This window comes from Haliotis cracherodii, unplaced genomic scaffold (genome assembly GCF_022045235.1).
Source record: "Haliotis cracherodii isolate W230 unplaced genomic scaffold, xgHalCrac1.p SCAF_1, whole genome shotgun sequence".
Taxonomy (NCBI): Eukaryota; Metazoa; Mollusca; class Gastropoda; order Lepetellida; family Haliotidae; genus Haliotis; species Haliotis cracherodii.
The window spans coordinates 21,486,456-21,503,785 of NW_027266264.1; the positions used below are offsets into that span (position 1 = coordinate 21,486,456).

The 17,330-nt window shown below is 39.9% G+C and overlaps 2 protein-coding genes across 2 annotated transcripts in view; both read right to left on the reverse strand.

Annotated features, from left to right (window-relative positions):
- The window catches only part of LOC139461875 (MFS-type transporter SLC18B1-like), a 32,003-nt gene extending 22,426 nt beyond the window's left edge, over positions 1-9,577 (reverse strand). Inside the window, exons 1-5 of the mRNA XM_071243360.1 lie at positions 9,498-9,577; positions 8,100-8,304; positions 4,988-5,083; positions 1,757-1,830; positions 692-839 (exon numbers count right to left, since the gene is read on the reverse strand). Of these exons, the coding sequence (XP_071099461.1) occupies positions 692-839; positions 1,757-1,830; positions 4,988-5,083; positions 8,100-8,261 (480 nt within the window). The 5' untranslated portion in view covers positions 8,262-8,304; positions 9,498-9,577. The remainder of the gene's footprint in view (positions 1-691; positions 840-1,756; positions 1,831-4,987; positions 5,084-8,099; positions 8,305-9,497) is intronic.
- Positions 9,578-16,064: 6,487 nt separating this feature from the next.
- Positions 16,065-17,024, reverse strand: LOC139454652 (uncharacterized). The gene has a single exon (XM_071236421.1). The coding sequence runs from the start codon at positions 17,022-17,024 to the stop codon at positions 16,065-16,067; it is 960 nt and encodes a 319-aa protein (XP_071092522.1).
- Between the last annotated feature and the right edge of the window lie 306 nt (positions 17,025-17,330).

The window sequence follows — 17,330 nt, forward strand, 5'->3', positions numbered from 1 at the left end:
CAGAGGTAGTTGCTAGACGATACACAAATATCAATATCAAATTATATTCATGCCCCAAGTGAAATATTTGTTTCTGTCTTTAAAGTCTAATTATAGTTGTAGGTCAAAGCTAAAATGTTCCTGGACATAACCACAACGGAAGTCGTTGATGGCATGGTTCATTGAAATATTGATACTCAACTCAACTTTATTTGGAGGTCACCGAGAGAGTTTGTTGAAAATGTGGAGTCTGTTATTGAGGGCAGGGAATTGGTATTAGAAAAGATATATGGTCAGCTACAGCTGCAAAACCGTATATTTTATTCCAACAATATGAAGCATAACTATTTCTTCAAGAATGTTCTGGGACAATTTATTTTTTTTAATGGTCGGCCCGTAACAAAACACCGAAGGTACTATGGTCGTTTCAGTTTTCATTTCCAGCGTGAAAAACGCAGATCGAAATATCCTGAAATGACTGTAAGGAAAGCGGTCTCATAAAGGTCAAGGTTCACAATCGAATGCCAAGCATGACAGAGAAGTGATATGCGCTAACCCTGCAAATATACGAAATGTATGCACAAATTTTATTTCAGCGGTAATAATAAAGCATACGTCATACATGTACTAAACTTGTCGTACATATTCACCATATCAACAGTTTCACAGTAAATCAAAAGATTTGTCTCTGATACTATTTAGGAAGTCTTACATATATCGACCCTATGTTATCTGGATAGTTTTGGCTGGCGATCAGGAAGGATGAAGATATCAATGAAGATACTCCCGTTGCTTCGATCATCCTGACAGCAAAGCAGGTAACGATGAAGGGAAGGCCAGGCGAAGACATGTCCAAAGTCCTGAAGTTCAAAAAGGCAACAGTACATAAATATGCTCCACATGGAGTCTTAACTAGAACTATACTCTTTTCGCAAACACCTGATGTCATCACTGATTTTTAGTGATCCATTCATACAATTTTCAACTTTAATTTGCCTTTTACACCCTGTGGGATATGTTTTGGCAGATAATCGTGGGTGGTTATTCTCTGGCGTTTTACGTATATTATCTCATTAGAACCTAATCAGCATGTATAATGTTGATCCCAATAGTTTTGTGACAATCATTACTTTTACGACCACTACATACAGTACACTACGTAACTATCAGTCGAAATACAGTTTAGTTTGTGACGTCGAAGTTAGAAACTGCACGTTCACTGTTACGACTTTATGTTATGAGTACGTGAGTGAGTATGGTTTTACGCCGAATTTAGCAATATTCCACCAATATCACGGCGGGGGACACCAGAAATGGGCTTCACATATCGTACCTATGTGGGGAATTAAACCCGTCCTTCGGCTAAACGAGAGAACGCTTTAACCACTAGACTACCCCACAGCCCCTGACATCATGATATGAATCAACGAAAAGCCTGAAACGTTGACAGTGAAAACGCATTCCACAGTTGCATAATATGTTATGCCGTGTAATTCTTACAACTATATCAGTTTGACGTTAATGTGTACATTTTTATTACTTGTTAGTGCGGTTGATTACTGTTTTATGCCTTCATATTTCATATATACAGTAAGGTAGAATTTTCCATGTATCACATAAAAAACGCTGGAATTCAGCAGGAATGTCTCTAGCCCCGCATATAGTCAATGTAAGAGCTTTTCAACACTACACTACATCAATGCCCTCTTGTATATTATTGGCCTCCATAGCCGGATAAAAGGGGTAGCCTATTGATTAAGGCGTTAAGGCGTCTCACCCAAAGAGAATCGTTGTCGAACCAATTATCAATATTCCGGTAATGTAGAAGAAACGTGGACTGGCTGTAGATATCTGAAATAACAAACAATGTTTAGAACTTCCACCGTTACTTATACATGTCTGAGATGATGCAAATGCGCAAAAGTCAAGTAATATACTACCTGGCAAAAGACTCCCGTGGCTAAACATGAAACAAACAAGAAATGGATATTCAATGATGATGTGAAGATTACATCAGCTGGTATCTCACAACAGGTGACGTGCACATAACGCCGAATTGGACATGGGCACAATATGTGCAGAGTAAAGCAGGTTTTGTCATGATCAGTTTGAGGTTGGTCACAGATACCAGACATTCTCAATCGCGAATATGACGAGCACAAGCACCAATGCACGCTTGTCGTCCCATCGATGTCGTCAGCTGCCTGTTGACGTCATTGGAAATCCGCAGACATTCGCCCCTCGGTGCGGCTGTCAGCTGTTGGCTGTACTGTGGTGGATTAGCTAGGACTTCTTCTGATCAGACCATCAAGATGATCCCACAAGTCGGTTAACTATGGGGTACGAGCTGGCCACTGAAGAACTGGTCCCGGTTGATGTACATGTTTGAGAATGAATCATGGTGTGATAGTGCTAACATTTGCTTAAAACTTCATGTCAAATATGAACATAAAAATCACAGTTTATAAAGTTCACACATGCATCTTTGCAGTGAATTCTCGGATATCTGACATATCTGACATTTAGGCTGTAACGACATGTCACCAGACATGAATTAGACAATAGATGCCTGTTTGCGTTGCAGTCACCGGCTGCATGTCATTTCCAGATTGCCAAGTTGACCGTCGGAGGTCAAACTGATATGCTGTTGGCGCTACTAAACGTCAGCCTTTGTTTTTTAAGTACCCTAATCCGCTTATAGGTAGACAAAAGTTGGTAACTTGTTTTAGAAAACTACGATAATCCGCAAACCTGTACTACCGTAATTCGTCTTTAAATATGTCCATCATAAATGTTGCATCATTTCAAGCTGACGGGTCATTGTGAATTTGAAATTATTTTGTTTTTGTATCGTTTTAAGGTTAAAACAAGTTCCAGTTTGAAATTATTTCTGTATAAATATATAATGTTCAAAACATTATTCTATTCAGCTCATCAAAAATATAGTAATGTCTTGAAACCAAATCATCTGCAATAATGTAATTTATGAGTATTCATATGTTTATGTAATTAATTACATTAAAATGTTTCTTGGTTATTGATTGTTTAGCACATTGCATCTGAATCAATCTTGGAACTCTGATGTCATCATTTATCCATTCATATATTCTATTTTAAGGCAAGATTACCGAGAGACAGAGCGTTCTCAATGGTAACACCAAGGGTTGAAGAACGACATTCCTACATATCTGGTCGTTGATGTTGCCACGGACAATAAGTACCGTCCGTTGGTTACCACATATTTTCTACCCAAACCATCACCCCTCTGCTACATGTACATGCACTTCCTGAATGCATCCTGGCATTCCCCTTGCGCCGAAAAGCCCGAATACGGCCATCATTATTGAATAAGCAGAAGCTTCTTTTGTCAGTAATAACACTCTCTGTTAGTCACGGATCTGCCGGCGTTGTTCTAACCTCACCGAATGCCGACCCTTTTCGACGTCAATGTTCAGTGGTCAAGGCCATATTCCACGTATGAGGCGGTAGACTCCAGTTTCTGCGACTCGGAGATGTCTTAGCACAGAGCGTCGTCTGATGCGGTGTTCTAACGCTGTTGCTGCCGTTTCTGCTTTTGTGACGAAACTGTTGCGCAATGTGTTGAGGTACCTGGCATCATGTGACGTCGTCATGTGTGGTGTAACCGTCTGTGTGTTATTATGACGATGGAACAAGGCTACACATGAACAATTAGAGTTTCGTGCAATTGGTGGTGCTTGGCACCATTCTGCTCATTTTTGCTCATTTCAAACACGCCCTCTCTCTGTGTTGTGCAGCTTTAGGTGACATATTGTTTGTGCATTTATATAACCTGTGATGGTTTGGCAGTGAACTATTGCATTTTGTACCATTTCTGCACGTACAGTTTTAAGGGTACCGGAAAAAGGAATTTGGTGAGTTTTCGCAGCTGCACTTGCATCTTCCAAACTAACTGGTTCTGTTTTGGACTTTAAGCGTAACGTTTTCAGTCTTGTAACGTTTTGATAACGTTTATATTTTTTGTCAGGCAGATCATATCAGTTACGGGACGGTGGAGTAGCCTAGTGGTTACAGCGTTCGCTCCTCACGCCGAATACCCGGGTTCGATTCCCCACAAGAGTACAATGTGTGAAGCAAATTGCTGGTGTCTCCCGCCGTGATATTGCTGGAATATTGATAAAAGTGGCATATAACCTTACCCACCTACTCACTACTGTTATCAGTAACAGCGGTGCCACATCAATTTGACTTCAGGAATTGCTTACTACTAATCGAACTACCTGTGCTGGCGGGCGATAAACAGTGATACATATTTTAGCCATATGACAATGTATGTACTATAGCATGTTCTTACCCAAACCGTCAGTGTGGTGTGTAAGCCGGAAGTGGTCATCAAATTATCTAGAAGCATGGGCTTTTTCTTTCAAAGATGTTCTGCATTTGGGGCTATGTGGGGTCGTATCGGCATTATTTCGGCCATATAGCGAAGAGTCACCTGATGTGGCAAGGTCAAATGTGGATGGGTCTGCTCCTATTTGTGCATTTAATGTGAACACATTTCAAGGCAGCATACCATTCAATGTTAGATTGGTATACAATATAAGTGTGAGCTAGCAGATAACCAAAGTGGTTCATGAACGAATTGAATGACACTTGCAGAAAGCCCCCTTCATCTCATTATTGTCTTTTTATTCCAATTAGATCCTTGAGCAAAGACGAATAGAGAGTATTTTATACTCTGCCAATATAATGTAGGCAGTCTGTAATGCTTTTTTATGCGTGGTTTAATATTCATAGGGCAACCATGTCAAAGAGGATGAACCCGATCTATCTGAAGAATCTTCTGTTTGTAGCATTACGAGAATAAGGTCTTACGTGCCGAGGTGAATGTTTGTTGTAAAAAGAAAATTTCGGAGAGGGTCATCAGACGCACAAAAATCCAGTAGCAGAAGGTTATTAAAGTCGATCTATCATCGTTATTGAGCAGCCTAATCTAGATAGTTACTAAACTGTAAGACATTTGACTTACCAAAATTCCAAATAGCGGGGACACCAAGAAGATCACTAATTCTGAGCTACTGTAGATTAACCCAATGAGGGTTTCCCCCAATCCTTTCTTTTTTGCCTGGAAAGAAACAGGTAGTTTACCATAAGACAAGATGACAAGTTATTATCCCGAGGGAAATTTGGGTTACAAGATCTCAGCTTATTAATGAGCACACATATACTCAACAACAACAGTTCCTGTGACACCAATATTTTAGTGTACTTTTCAAACAAGTAAAGTTTGGTTTTCAATATTGTAGTACATGTATGGAATCAAGTCACAACAACGCACCTGCTACAGAACAGCATGCATTCCATACAAAAGTTGACTTTTATGCAAGCCCCATGCATTTCACTACCCAAGAATGGGTATAAAAACATGTGCGTTAACGGGATTCCCTATGCATTGTTTAGCATCGTGCTGACAACAACCACTCAGAAAAACAACAAAATTACGCAGTTATTCAACATTATGAAAAGCCACGCCTGTCCGAAAATGAGCGTCTGCGAGCCATTGGTATGCTTGAAGCAGGATCGGGTCAACGTGATGTTGCAAGACAATATAACGTCCACAGAAACACCAGTTGGTGTTTATGGCAACGTTGGCAACAGACGAATGCAGTCGGAGACCATCCTCTGAGTGGCAGGCCACGCTTAACCAATAATCGACAAGACAACTGGATTCCAACAACACACCTACGAAATCGATTCCAGCCAGCAACAGTGACTGCAAGAAGCCTCCATGGCCTTCGAAGAATATCTTCACAAATCGTACGTCGTCGCCTCAGATGTGCAGGGATTGTCGCCAGAAGACCCGCCAGACGTCCCATTTTACCGTCAACTACCGTCAAGCACGTCTACAGTGGTGCAGACAGCCTCTACGCTGGTCGGCCATGCAATGGGGACAAGTTCTATTCACTCACCTCAGCCACAGCGATGGACCGGTTCGAGTGTACTGACGTCAAGGTGAACGTTACGTCAATCATTGTGTCATGGAAGAAGATCGGTTCAGGGGCGGCAGCGTTATGGCATGGGGTGGGATTACAGCAAGACAGAGGACTTTTGAAAGTGTTAGAGGGAAATCTCAATGGACAGTGCTACCGCGACGAGATCATCAGCCCTGTTTTTCTTCCGTTTTTGTGTCCTCCTGGCCCAGGCATTACCTTTCAACATGACAACGCCCGGCCTCATATTGCTCGACTTGTCGGGCTTCTCTTCAAAAACGTGAATGTCATCCCCTAGGCCTGGCCGGCTCGCTCCCCTGAACCCACACCAATCGAGCACATGTGGGAGAAGATGGATCGGCGCCTTTGACGTCAACCACGTGATCCACAGACACTCCAGGAACTTCGAAACATGCTCCAGCAGATATGGACAGATATCCCACAGGACTTTATGGGACGCCTGGTCCATTCCATGAGACGAAGATGGGTTGCTTGCATCGCAACCAGAGGTGGACACACACGCGATTGATTTGCAAATTGACATTTTGGCATGTTCATGTTTTTTTATATGAAATCACTCATTTTCTGAAGTCAGTATGGCAAATTAAACCATTTGAAGACTTACAGAAGTCTTTTATCTGTTGCAAACCGAAACTGTTTCAGATTTGGTAAAAAACATTTAATCTTATTCAATGTCACAGGAACTTTTGTTGTTCAGTATACAAATAAATAAGAGCACACAAACGTAATCAACATTAAATCTGGCACAAGCAAACAAATGCTAAACAATGATTTATCACAAAACCCATTATGAAACCTGATACCAGCTGGTATGAATGAATTCCGGGCCCTGTTTGTTGTCAACATCGGCATTCGTATTCGGCGGCCAGAAGGAAGAAGTTGATACTCCGAATATAAAACATGCGAGATAAGCTTAAAAGTTTATTTACTTTATTAACTTTTGCTGTGTATAAATACTACCGATGTCTTGGAGAGATGGCAATGGTGTTATTCTCCATGTTACAGATTTTGCACAGGTTTCAGAACCAGCTTGAGAAGCTAAAAGTCAGACTTCATAAATGTTATGAAAAAACGATGACATGATATATATATATAAATACAGCTCCTAAAAGACTAATCGTCATTATCCGACGGATAATTGCATGTATGTGCTTATTCATGATATGTCATTGTTCTATTTTTTGTTTGTTTCTACGTTTGTTTGTTGTTTAACGCCGCACTCAGCAATAGTCAAGCTATATGAGGTTTTCTTTTATATTAAACGCCGCACTCAAAAATATTTTAGCTGAGTTTGGCATGTAAATAATCCAGTCGGGACCAGGTAATCCAGTGATTGACATTATGAGCATCGACCCCCGCTCTACGATGACACGCTACTGACAAAGTCACCGTGGCTGACCCTCTGATCGTCAAGTGACCTCCCATAGTGAGTGAGTGAGTGAGTGAGTGAGTTGGGTTTAACGCCGCTTTTAACATTATTCCAGTTATATCACGGCGTGTCAGCTTAATGTGGGAGGAAAGCCCGAAGTGATACAGGTCTCAGACGTTTACCACTTCGGTGAAACCCCCGAGCACGGGTATGGTGCTGACAAACCTAGAAACATAATCGGGGTGAACCGGGATTCGAACCCACAATCATAGGTTTCTGGCGTGTCCAAGGGACGCAACTCTGCACAGCGAATCGCGGCGCCTTAGACGACTGGGCCACCTGTGCCCCCTCTGACCTCCCATAACATGCATGGGTTGATTTGTGCATTCACTGATCCGGAATACCCACGTGGTCAGTAATATACAGGTGCATTAGTGGAGAGAAACATATCTTTGACGTGCCAGTAAGCCGCGTGGTACGCTCAAATCTCAGATTATTCGTATGTAATCACCATGTCTCACTACAACGCAGAAGATTATCGTGGTTTGCCTTTAAAGTACGAATACGACTGGGTGCGAATAACCCGCGTATTCCTGCATAACTTAATGTAATGTTTTATTACCCTCATTCGGGGTTGTTTGGGACGCAAATATGCCACACAAAAATAACTATGGAGTTCTACGATGCCCAAGAGGGAATTTGACGAAATAGTGGGCTGCAGTGTAAGCTCATCTGACTCGCCTGTTCAGTTCTATACATACCTCGATTGGAAAAAATGGGTCCATCAACGATAAACTTGTCCATGCAATAAAGTTTGATATGACCATCGCGGAGATAATAAACTTCTTCTTGATACTCTCCATCGCATCCCCTTTTGGCAAAAGAGCTTGTCCATCTGATTTGGTGGAGCCTGTCACTTCCATGGCTCGTCTCCAGTTACTCTCCTAGATTTGTAATTGTTCGTATCTGAATGGCAACAAAATGTATTGTTTGGTATTAAACGTTCCAAAAGATTGGTAGATTGTATCACTCGGAGTTTGTGGCATTCGTTACAAAATAAAAAGCTTTAGAATGAATTTGATAGAAAATAATGATTGATGTTTTGTGTTTAAAATAATGTATAATCAGGGAATATAGCTGAGGACTCAAATTTATGTTCTTTATTGATACTCTTGCTACAGGCAGGCCGTAGCCGTTGTCATAATCGTCGAGGCAATGAGTAGGTTTTAGGCCACTCTTTACAGACTTCAAACCCGGAATGGGCATTGCACCAATTAATTTGGACATGGAATTTCAACCCGGGTTACAGGCGATGCTTAAACCCTGATCCTTGATGTTCTGTGTCGGATGTGGCGATGTCCATGTAACAACAGCGTGTTTAAATGTTTTCAGTTATGCAAGGAGTTGTCTCAGCTCAACGTTTAAACCTCGAATCAATAAAGGTCAGACATGCTTACAACATTCAGCAGAGACACTGGAAACATTCTGTGGTTCACAGAATTGGTACGGACATAACCGCGAACAGCCTCGTATTATCATATGCTCAGTATTGATATAATAATAATAATAATAATAATAACAATTACAACAATAAATACAAACGTCTTTGGAATAGTCCCGCACAGAGCATCAGACCTATCCAGGCCTACAAACCTGATCTTGTCCTTTTTTTAATAAATCCAATGAAATCATTTGTACCATTGAAGTTTCTGTCCCGTTTGACACTAATGTGATTGACAAGATTCAGGAAAAAACATGGCAAATATGCAGACATCGTTTTCGAAATGTCACGCTTGCATTCCAAATACCCAGTTGTCCGACGGCCCATTGTTTTCGGTTCCTTAGGTTTGGTTCCTCCCAATCTGTTGACTGACAATGGGAGAGTACCCGGGTTTTCAACACAGCAAACCTGACATAAATCATGCATAGGGATACGGTTATTGAAAGTTACAGCGTAAAATTTCAGCTAGATCCCTTGCTAACAGATAAGATTTCTCGACTCCACATAACAACAAAGAAAATATGCACAAAACAAATCTTACCTTGTTGCGCTTAAAACCCAAGGCAAATAGGCTAGCATACAACCATATCATAGTTCTATCTGCTTGCGCTTCACTTCCAGTTGCAATATAAGATATTTCTACGTATACATATTTTACCTGGACATAAGTTCCCGAGACAGTTGTAAAATGTCACTTTGTCTGTTATAGAATCATAGCCCCAGTCGCCAAACTTCAAGAATCAATATCTCCAATGGACGTTGTAGGACGTATTAATTAGTTGAAAACGATAACTGGCACATCATTGTTGGGATATCACAATATGCTATAGGAAATACAGCACCATTATATTGCAACATGTTGTCATGTAATGCTCTTGATGCCCCTCAAATGGGAATAATACACTGACAGCCGGAGCATAAAACAATAAGCAATGTTCGGGAATATCATTGCATGAGTAATGATACAATGGATATGGTTAATGGAATCATTAGAGCGTAATTATGTTCATTCTGCTGAGAAACAAAATTAATTTATAATTAACAACGACAATGTACATTTCCGTTTGTTCTATGCAGGTCTTTCCTAGCTGTACTCGTGTTTCAGCTTATAGAAATGATTGCTTTATACATTATCTTACACGTTTTCTATTTAAATAAATATGTTGAATATGTTTAGAACATTAATCATAGTCCTCAGTTACATGTATATGTCCTGTGTTCATAAGGCGTCACACGACTCTTCCTCAAAAGTTGTTTGATCAAGGTTACAACAGTCAAGGCCTCGGTAAAGCTTTCAAAACGTTTAATGGAAGACATGTGGATGACATTTCTAATTTTGACAAAAATTATGTCCGATGCAATTCCCTTTTTTAACCCGTGTTTTTTTTCAGGTGAACAATTGTATGCTTTTCCGCCGCTTCTAGCAGTATTCCAGCAATATTATGGCAGGGGCCGCCAGAAATGGGCTTCACGAATTGTACACATGTGGAGAATCGAACCCGGGTCTTCGGCATGACTCACGAACGCTAAAGCAATAGGCTACCCCACCAACCCTTGCTTAACATAACATTATTTGTTTTGAGGGTTAGGTTTGTCTACAGTTCAATCGTCCTCAAATATATCGCGGAATGTTCCACAAAGGGAATGTGGTCAAGGCATATATATCTATTATGAAAACAGAAATGTCAATAATTTGGTTACAGAGAAAATATCACCAGGTGAGACGGAGGATTGGACCAGGAACATAAAGCTTGGTCTCGCTTGAGGGCCAATTATAATGGAGGATTCTGTAATCATTTTTGTAATTGTAAAATGATTATCCATCCTTTCTTTACGTATGTGAGGTTTTAGTTTGGTTTATAAAATCAAAATGAATTCTCGTTGTTTTATATACATGGTAAAACTTATTTCGTGGATATCCCTAGCGGGATGACCTTTATCCATTCAACCCTGTACCACATATATTTTGTACGAATTTATTGTCTCACAACATGTGGTTAATAAACGATTGTTGTTTGGTCTTCGGCGTGAAAAGCGAACGATTAAACTACTAGGCTACCCCACCGCCCCTACCAGTTTTGAACATGGATTCGAAAATGTAGGTAGAAGAACTAGAAGACAAATGCTGAATGGTAATGGAAGATGTGACAAGATCAGCAGACCTTCATTTTTTTCTGGTGAACTTCAGGGCCCCGTTCCACAAAGCGATCTTAGTGCTACGTTGATCGTAAGCCAATGATAAAGTATGGGAGTTACGACCAACTTAGCACTAAGATCGCTTTGTGGAACGGGGCTCAGGACATGTTGGGTAATTTGTTCTCGAGACACAGAAATCAGATACGATGCTCCGAATGCTTCGGACGGTCTACAGATAATTTAGAAATGTGATATATGAGAAACCACATCCCACATGGAGAGTGTGTTAGATTTTGACAGAGATGTATCGAATTGGAGCAAAGGATGTTATTTTGATTAGATTGAACCATATAAATCTAAGTTAAGAAGTCACATGAAACTATTTATCTTGGTTTCTATTTTTTCGTCTGAAACGAATGATGCATTAAAAAAATCAAATTCATTGTTTTAATTTAAATATTAATTCAAGTGATTCTGTAACGGAGAGATCGGATCCATACGGGTTGTTGCTGCACCATCTTGAATCTCCTAATTGTCATTCATACGCACAATGTTTCTGTCATCGTATCCAAATTGCGGGATCGATGCGCATGGTATCAATCACTTGAGTGTCTGGTCCAGACTCGATTATTTACATACCGCCGTCCTATAACTGGAACATTGCTGAGTGCGGCGTTAAACATCAAACAAACAAACAAACCTGTTTACTAAGGTGAGATGCTTTTGTGGAAAAGAGGAATATGAATGAAAGTTGAGTTTTTTTGTTGAATGTCAATAGAATCACAATGTCAGATGAACAAGCTACATTTGAATCATGGCATCGTTCAATATTAACACTCATGCAGAATTGCAGCTTCATTTGTGTATCATCTTCAAAGGTGAACATTTACAGAGCAAAGGGATGCATTTTAAGAGAACTTAAAATGGCGGCCATTTTGGACATCAGAGAGCAAGCATGTGAAGTACATGTTTCAATGGTCCTGCGTTTTCTCAGGAGAAGTTAGTTCTTTTCGGATCACAAGCAGGCGACAACATAAGCTCACCAGAGCTAATTATGGATGCATTACTCTACATTATCATTTTATCCTAAATTCAAATTCTGGAACTTACATTGCAAGAACTGTATTTTAATGAATCCTTGGAGATTGTAGGTAGAATCGTGCGTCCTTGGGCGAATGTTACAGTTTTCCTATAATTAATACAGTGTTAAACCAACCTTATTAATTGAAATGAATGCATCATTTACCGGATTGTACACCCTGTTAAGCTTTAATTAACACTTTTCATACACAGTGTTGAGTAAGAATACTCCAAAAACCGATAATCTGAAAGGAATTCGAGAATAAGCTTTAAAGTCGCTATGTACTTGTCATTCTGTGTGCCGGGAACATGCCTTATTGCAAGTTGTATATGTACATTTACGGATCAATTTCTGATATGTTTTGCTGCATCTTAATTATAACTATTTGCAGCCGAAATGTTTGTGCTGATTTTAGGCATAAATCAAGAATCAAGAGAACAAGAACCTTTTTCCAAGATTGCGAAAGTTTGGTTTGTTAGTTTGTTGCCTAAAGCCACACGCCAGGACCTGTGTATAATCGAATTCTGTTGCAAGTTCTCCTCAGTTTGTTCATCGTTTAACGCCACAATCAGCAACAATCCAGCTACTGGTATATGACGGCTGCCTGTATCTTTCATAAACATTATGAACACATTGTGCTGTTGGTTTTGACCTAACGTTCGTCTGTACGTTGCCCCAGTTTTCTTTGTTTTGTTGTTTAAAGCTGCTCTCAGCAATATTTCAACTATATATCTGTAGTCTGTAAATAATCGAAAATGTATTGTTGAGAAATCATACAAAATGTATACACACACATACATACGCTGTTACCACCAAATGTACCACCAAATTAAAGTGTAATTAATACAGGGTGGATTCTCAAACAAGGATTTGCTTGCATTTATGCAGTCTTATAAAGGAATCCAGTTCAATTCTGACGAAACATTTAATTTTTCAATTTTGTACACCACTATCGCACTACGACTTCATTCCTTGGTCGATTGGGCATTTGTCATGACACGTTGTGAAAACAGCAGATATACTTGTATCCGTCTTCAAATGTTCAGGTCAATTTGAAAGCAAATCTGAAAAAGATTCTGTTAGGAAACTCAATATGTGAAACGCTGGACATCCTCCATCATAACATCAATGTGAAAATTTTAGACGCTCCCATGGGTAACATTTCTGTTCCCCACTTTGGTGATCAGTTTCGGTTTGCATATGAATCTGACTTGGCGTCGGGTTGGAAAAATCAAAACACGAGAATATTAAATTCGGGCATTTTGATGACCTGATTTGGTTCAGTAATGGCCAAATAGGCATTTCCCTTTCAAAGATTTACCCACTTATACTAGAACCAGTTTCCTCATCACCGACGTCATAGAGCCGAGAAACAAACAGGATATTTTGACCTATGCATAACAAGATTCTAACTGACAAATAGTAACCCCAAGTATCTATGACTAGAGGGATGACTTGTCTCCTCTTTGTGTCGAACACTGTTACAGGAGCACCAGTCTTTGGTGTCTAAATGTCACAACAGTTGAGGTATAATCAATCATGCTCTTTTGAAAGAGTGTCATACAAATCTTGCTCGAAAGATGTTTAATGAGGGTCACATCATTTACGGATGCTGTTGATACTTAGACGTCGCCGGACTATACAAGCAGGTATTGGATATTTCTTGCAAACAAACATGCAATATCAATGATATTTGGTAATAAAAGTACCGTTATGTAACATGAATAATCAACTGCGTGTTCAGGTGCCAAAAAATGGAACAGTTATAATGAATTCTAATAATGTCGTATCAATTGTTTTGTTTTTTCATTCCCATCCAATGATTTTTTTCTGTTAATAAAAAGTGTTTTGTTTATGACATCCATTGAAACGTCCTCTTGGTAACGCTTCATACGTTCATATGGCTACCGTCGAGCTACTGTGTGTGGTTATTGTGTGTGAATTGCATAGATGCTCTGATTACTTTGGTAATTAGATAAATCGATGCAGTGGTGAATTCTACAAATATACATACATATACTTGCATAAGTGGGTGAGTGAGTTAAATTTTTAAGTCACATCGGCAATGTTTCAGCCATATCGTGACTATCAATAGTTAAACATAATACATATATTGAAACTTGTATAAAAACCTGTCAACGAAGGACAGTAAAATTACTAGATTCATCGGAGAAAAATATATAGAACTAGTACGGAATTATAACAGAGAATAGCACTATACATAATGATACAAGATACAAACAGGCTATAGATCGCCAGCAGCTGAAGGTAGACCACCATCCTAGGGGACTTACAGTACTTTTGCTACCTGCATGGACCCCAGCCGGATGTACATCACCCTTCAGCTATTGGCGATTATGACACATTTAGCCATATATACTACTATTAAAAACGTGGCCAAAATAAATATACTTTGAAAGACGTGGTCTTACATACCCTCTCAGGGGGGCAATAATTTTACACTACTTCAACCCCCTTCGAGGATACAGCCACTAACAATCTCAGTTATCAAATTTATTTTACCAATTATAAAAAACTATATTATATACAAAACATATCAATCAAAATTTAAGTAACAATTCAATTTCTTTTAAAAAGTCAATAATTAAATGAGCACTGATATTAAAAAAGATCCTTTAAGGATGAAACTTTGAAATATTTATCCCTTGTGATGGAAAAATCAACACAATCAAGCAGGACATGCTTGACGGTGATTCTTTCATCACAAGGGATACAAAATGGAGGATCTTCACCTTTCAACAAATATTCGTGATTATATCGACTATGGCCAATAACGACATCGTTGTAAAATGACCTCTTCAAATCTGGACTGACAGCCCAAGTAGGTGTAACTAATATTTGGTTTAATTTCATGTAATTTATTGATATCTACTTGGGTGTCCCACTTCTTTTGAATCACATCACGGATGAAAGATCAAATTATAGTTTTATAATCACTGTATGGGATAAGAAGTGGTGTCACAGATTTGGTGAGAGCTGCCTTAGCAGCAGCATCGGCCATTGCGTTACCAGTGATACCGACATGGCTTGGTAACCAACAAAAGACGATATCATACTGGCCAGAGGCAAGATCATTATGTAGTTCTATTATTTCACGTAAAAGTGAATGTTTACAAAATATATTTTTAATTGCCTGAAGACAGGAAAGTGAATCAGAAAAGTTAATGAACCATTTATGTTAATGTTATAACCTAGCCCTCAGACTAGAGACAAAACCAGAGGCGTTGGGGACAGACTTTTATTTTCCAGCCACATGGCCGGTCCATACGTCATAGCCGAGTGACAGCACGTGCGGATTACCTTCATAGGCACGTGAGGTATTCATACGCGTTACTCTCACAGTACATAGTTCTAGGCTACGTCAGGTAATATAGTACTTATCAAGATATTACATTCCTCCCTCTTTAGATGGAAACAGTTCTAAACAAAACATATCTACATTAAAGGTGCCAAGGTGCTTCTCAACATTTGTACACAAAGAAAGCTATCTACAAAAATCATTCTCTAGATTTAGTAGGTATCTGCCATAAGAGAAATATGTTAACATCTACTGTTCAAGTAAACTTTACCTTAACCCAAAATAACATATGAGTTCACTTCAATCTCATTAACCAATTACTTCCTAACAAAGTCCTCAAAATATCTTGGTTCACGTCGAGTCCTCTTAGAAGATCTACTCAGAACGGGAGATTTAACATTGCTATTGTCTGTTGATAGTACAATCTCTGAAGCAGGATCTTGTATCCTCTCTGACACGTGATCCTTCTCTGGATAGTCATTGATAGCAGGTATCTCGACATCGCGCGTCTCTGGTAGAGCAGATTCTACCTGTTGATCTGAATGAGAGTCAGTATTGCCTCCGGGTACTTGCGTTTCTCGAGTACGCACATGATCCTGATGGCGCCTCACATTTCGACCATCAGACAGTTCTACCTCAAACGATACTTGACCTGTCCTGTTCGAGACTGAACCAGGTAACCATTTCAGTCAATTTCCAAAGTTCTTAACATACACAGTGTCTTGTTCCTTCATACTTCTGTCCTTCACATGTAGGTCATGTTGAATATTCTGTCTCCATTGACTCTTCTTTACTGTCTGCTGTACAGAAGGATGAGTCAAGTCTAGATGTGTTCGTAGTCTCCAGTTCACCAGAAGTTCGGCTGGTGTTTGTCCAGTAGTTGTCTGGGGTGTTGTTCTATAGAGGAACAAGAATCTGTCGAGACGAGTCTGAATATCCGGACCTTGTAACTTCTTTATCCCCTCCTTGAATGTCCTTACTGACCTTTCAGCGAGACCATTGGACGATGGTTGATATAGAGCTGTCTGCACATGGTGAATACAATTCTTTTCCATGAATGCTTTGAATTCCTCACTAGTGAAACAGGTACCGTTGTCACTCACTAACATCTCGGGTAATCCATGGGTTGTGAAAACTCTACCCCGACCTGGCGGGGGAATCACTACACGGTTACCCCACAACACACAGCCATCCTGTACTGTCAGCTCATCACGGCGACAGTAGTATGACTTCATTTCTGGGTTTTCACAGAAATTAGGCCATCCCCACTGCACATATCTCAACACTGTTGACAACACAGGATCCTGGCGCGTCCATGAACGAATATGTTTGGAGGTCACAGGTGAAGTATCCATCAGTTCCAGAAGCATGATGTATTCCGGAGGTACAGGTGTTTCTTGAATACTTGGTTTTTCTTTCGCAGGAAGTCGGCTCAGACAATCCGCATTGGCGATCTGTGATCCTGGTCTGTAGACAAGTTCATACTCATAAGCAGGCAATGTTAGTGCCCACCTCTGAATCCGTGCTGATGCCATCATTGGTATCGCTTTGGTCTCAGCAAATAATCCCAACAACGGTTTGTGATCAGTCTCTATAGTGAAATGATTTTCTGCCAGGTACTGATGAAATTTCTTCACACCAAACAGCATTGCTAAGCCTTCCTTTTCCAGTTGTGAATAGTTTTTTTCAGCGGAGTTTAGGGAGCGTGATGAATATCCAATTGGACGATCGCCTCCCTCTTCAGTACGATGAGACAGTACCGCACCAACTCAGTAGGGCGATGCATCACAACAGAGAATGAGTTCCTTCTTCGCATCATAATGAACGAGAACTTTATCAGAACATAGCAGTGACTTGGATTTCTCAAAAGCTGACTGTTGTTGGCTTGTCCACTTCCTTGGTACTTCTTTCTGTAACAGTTTGTGTAACGGTGCCAGAGCAGTGGAAAGGTTTGG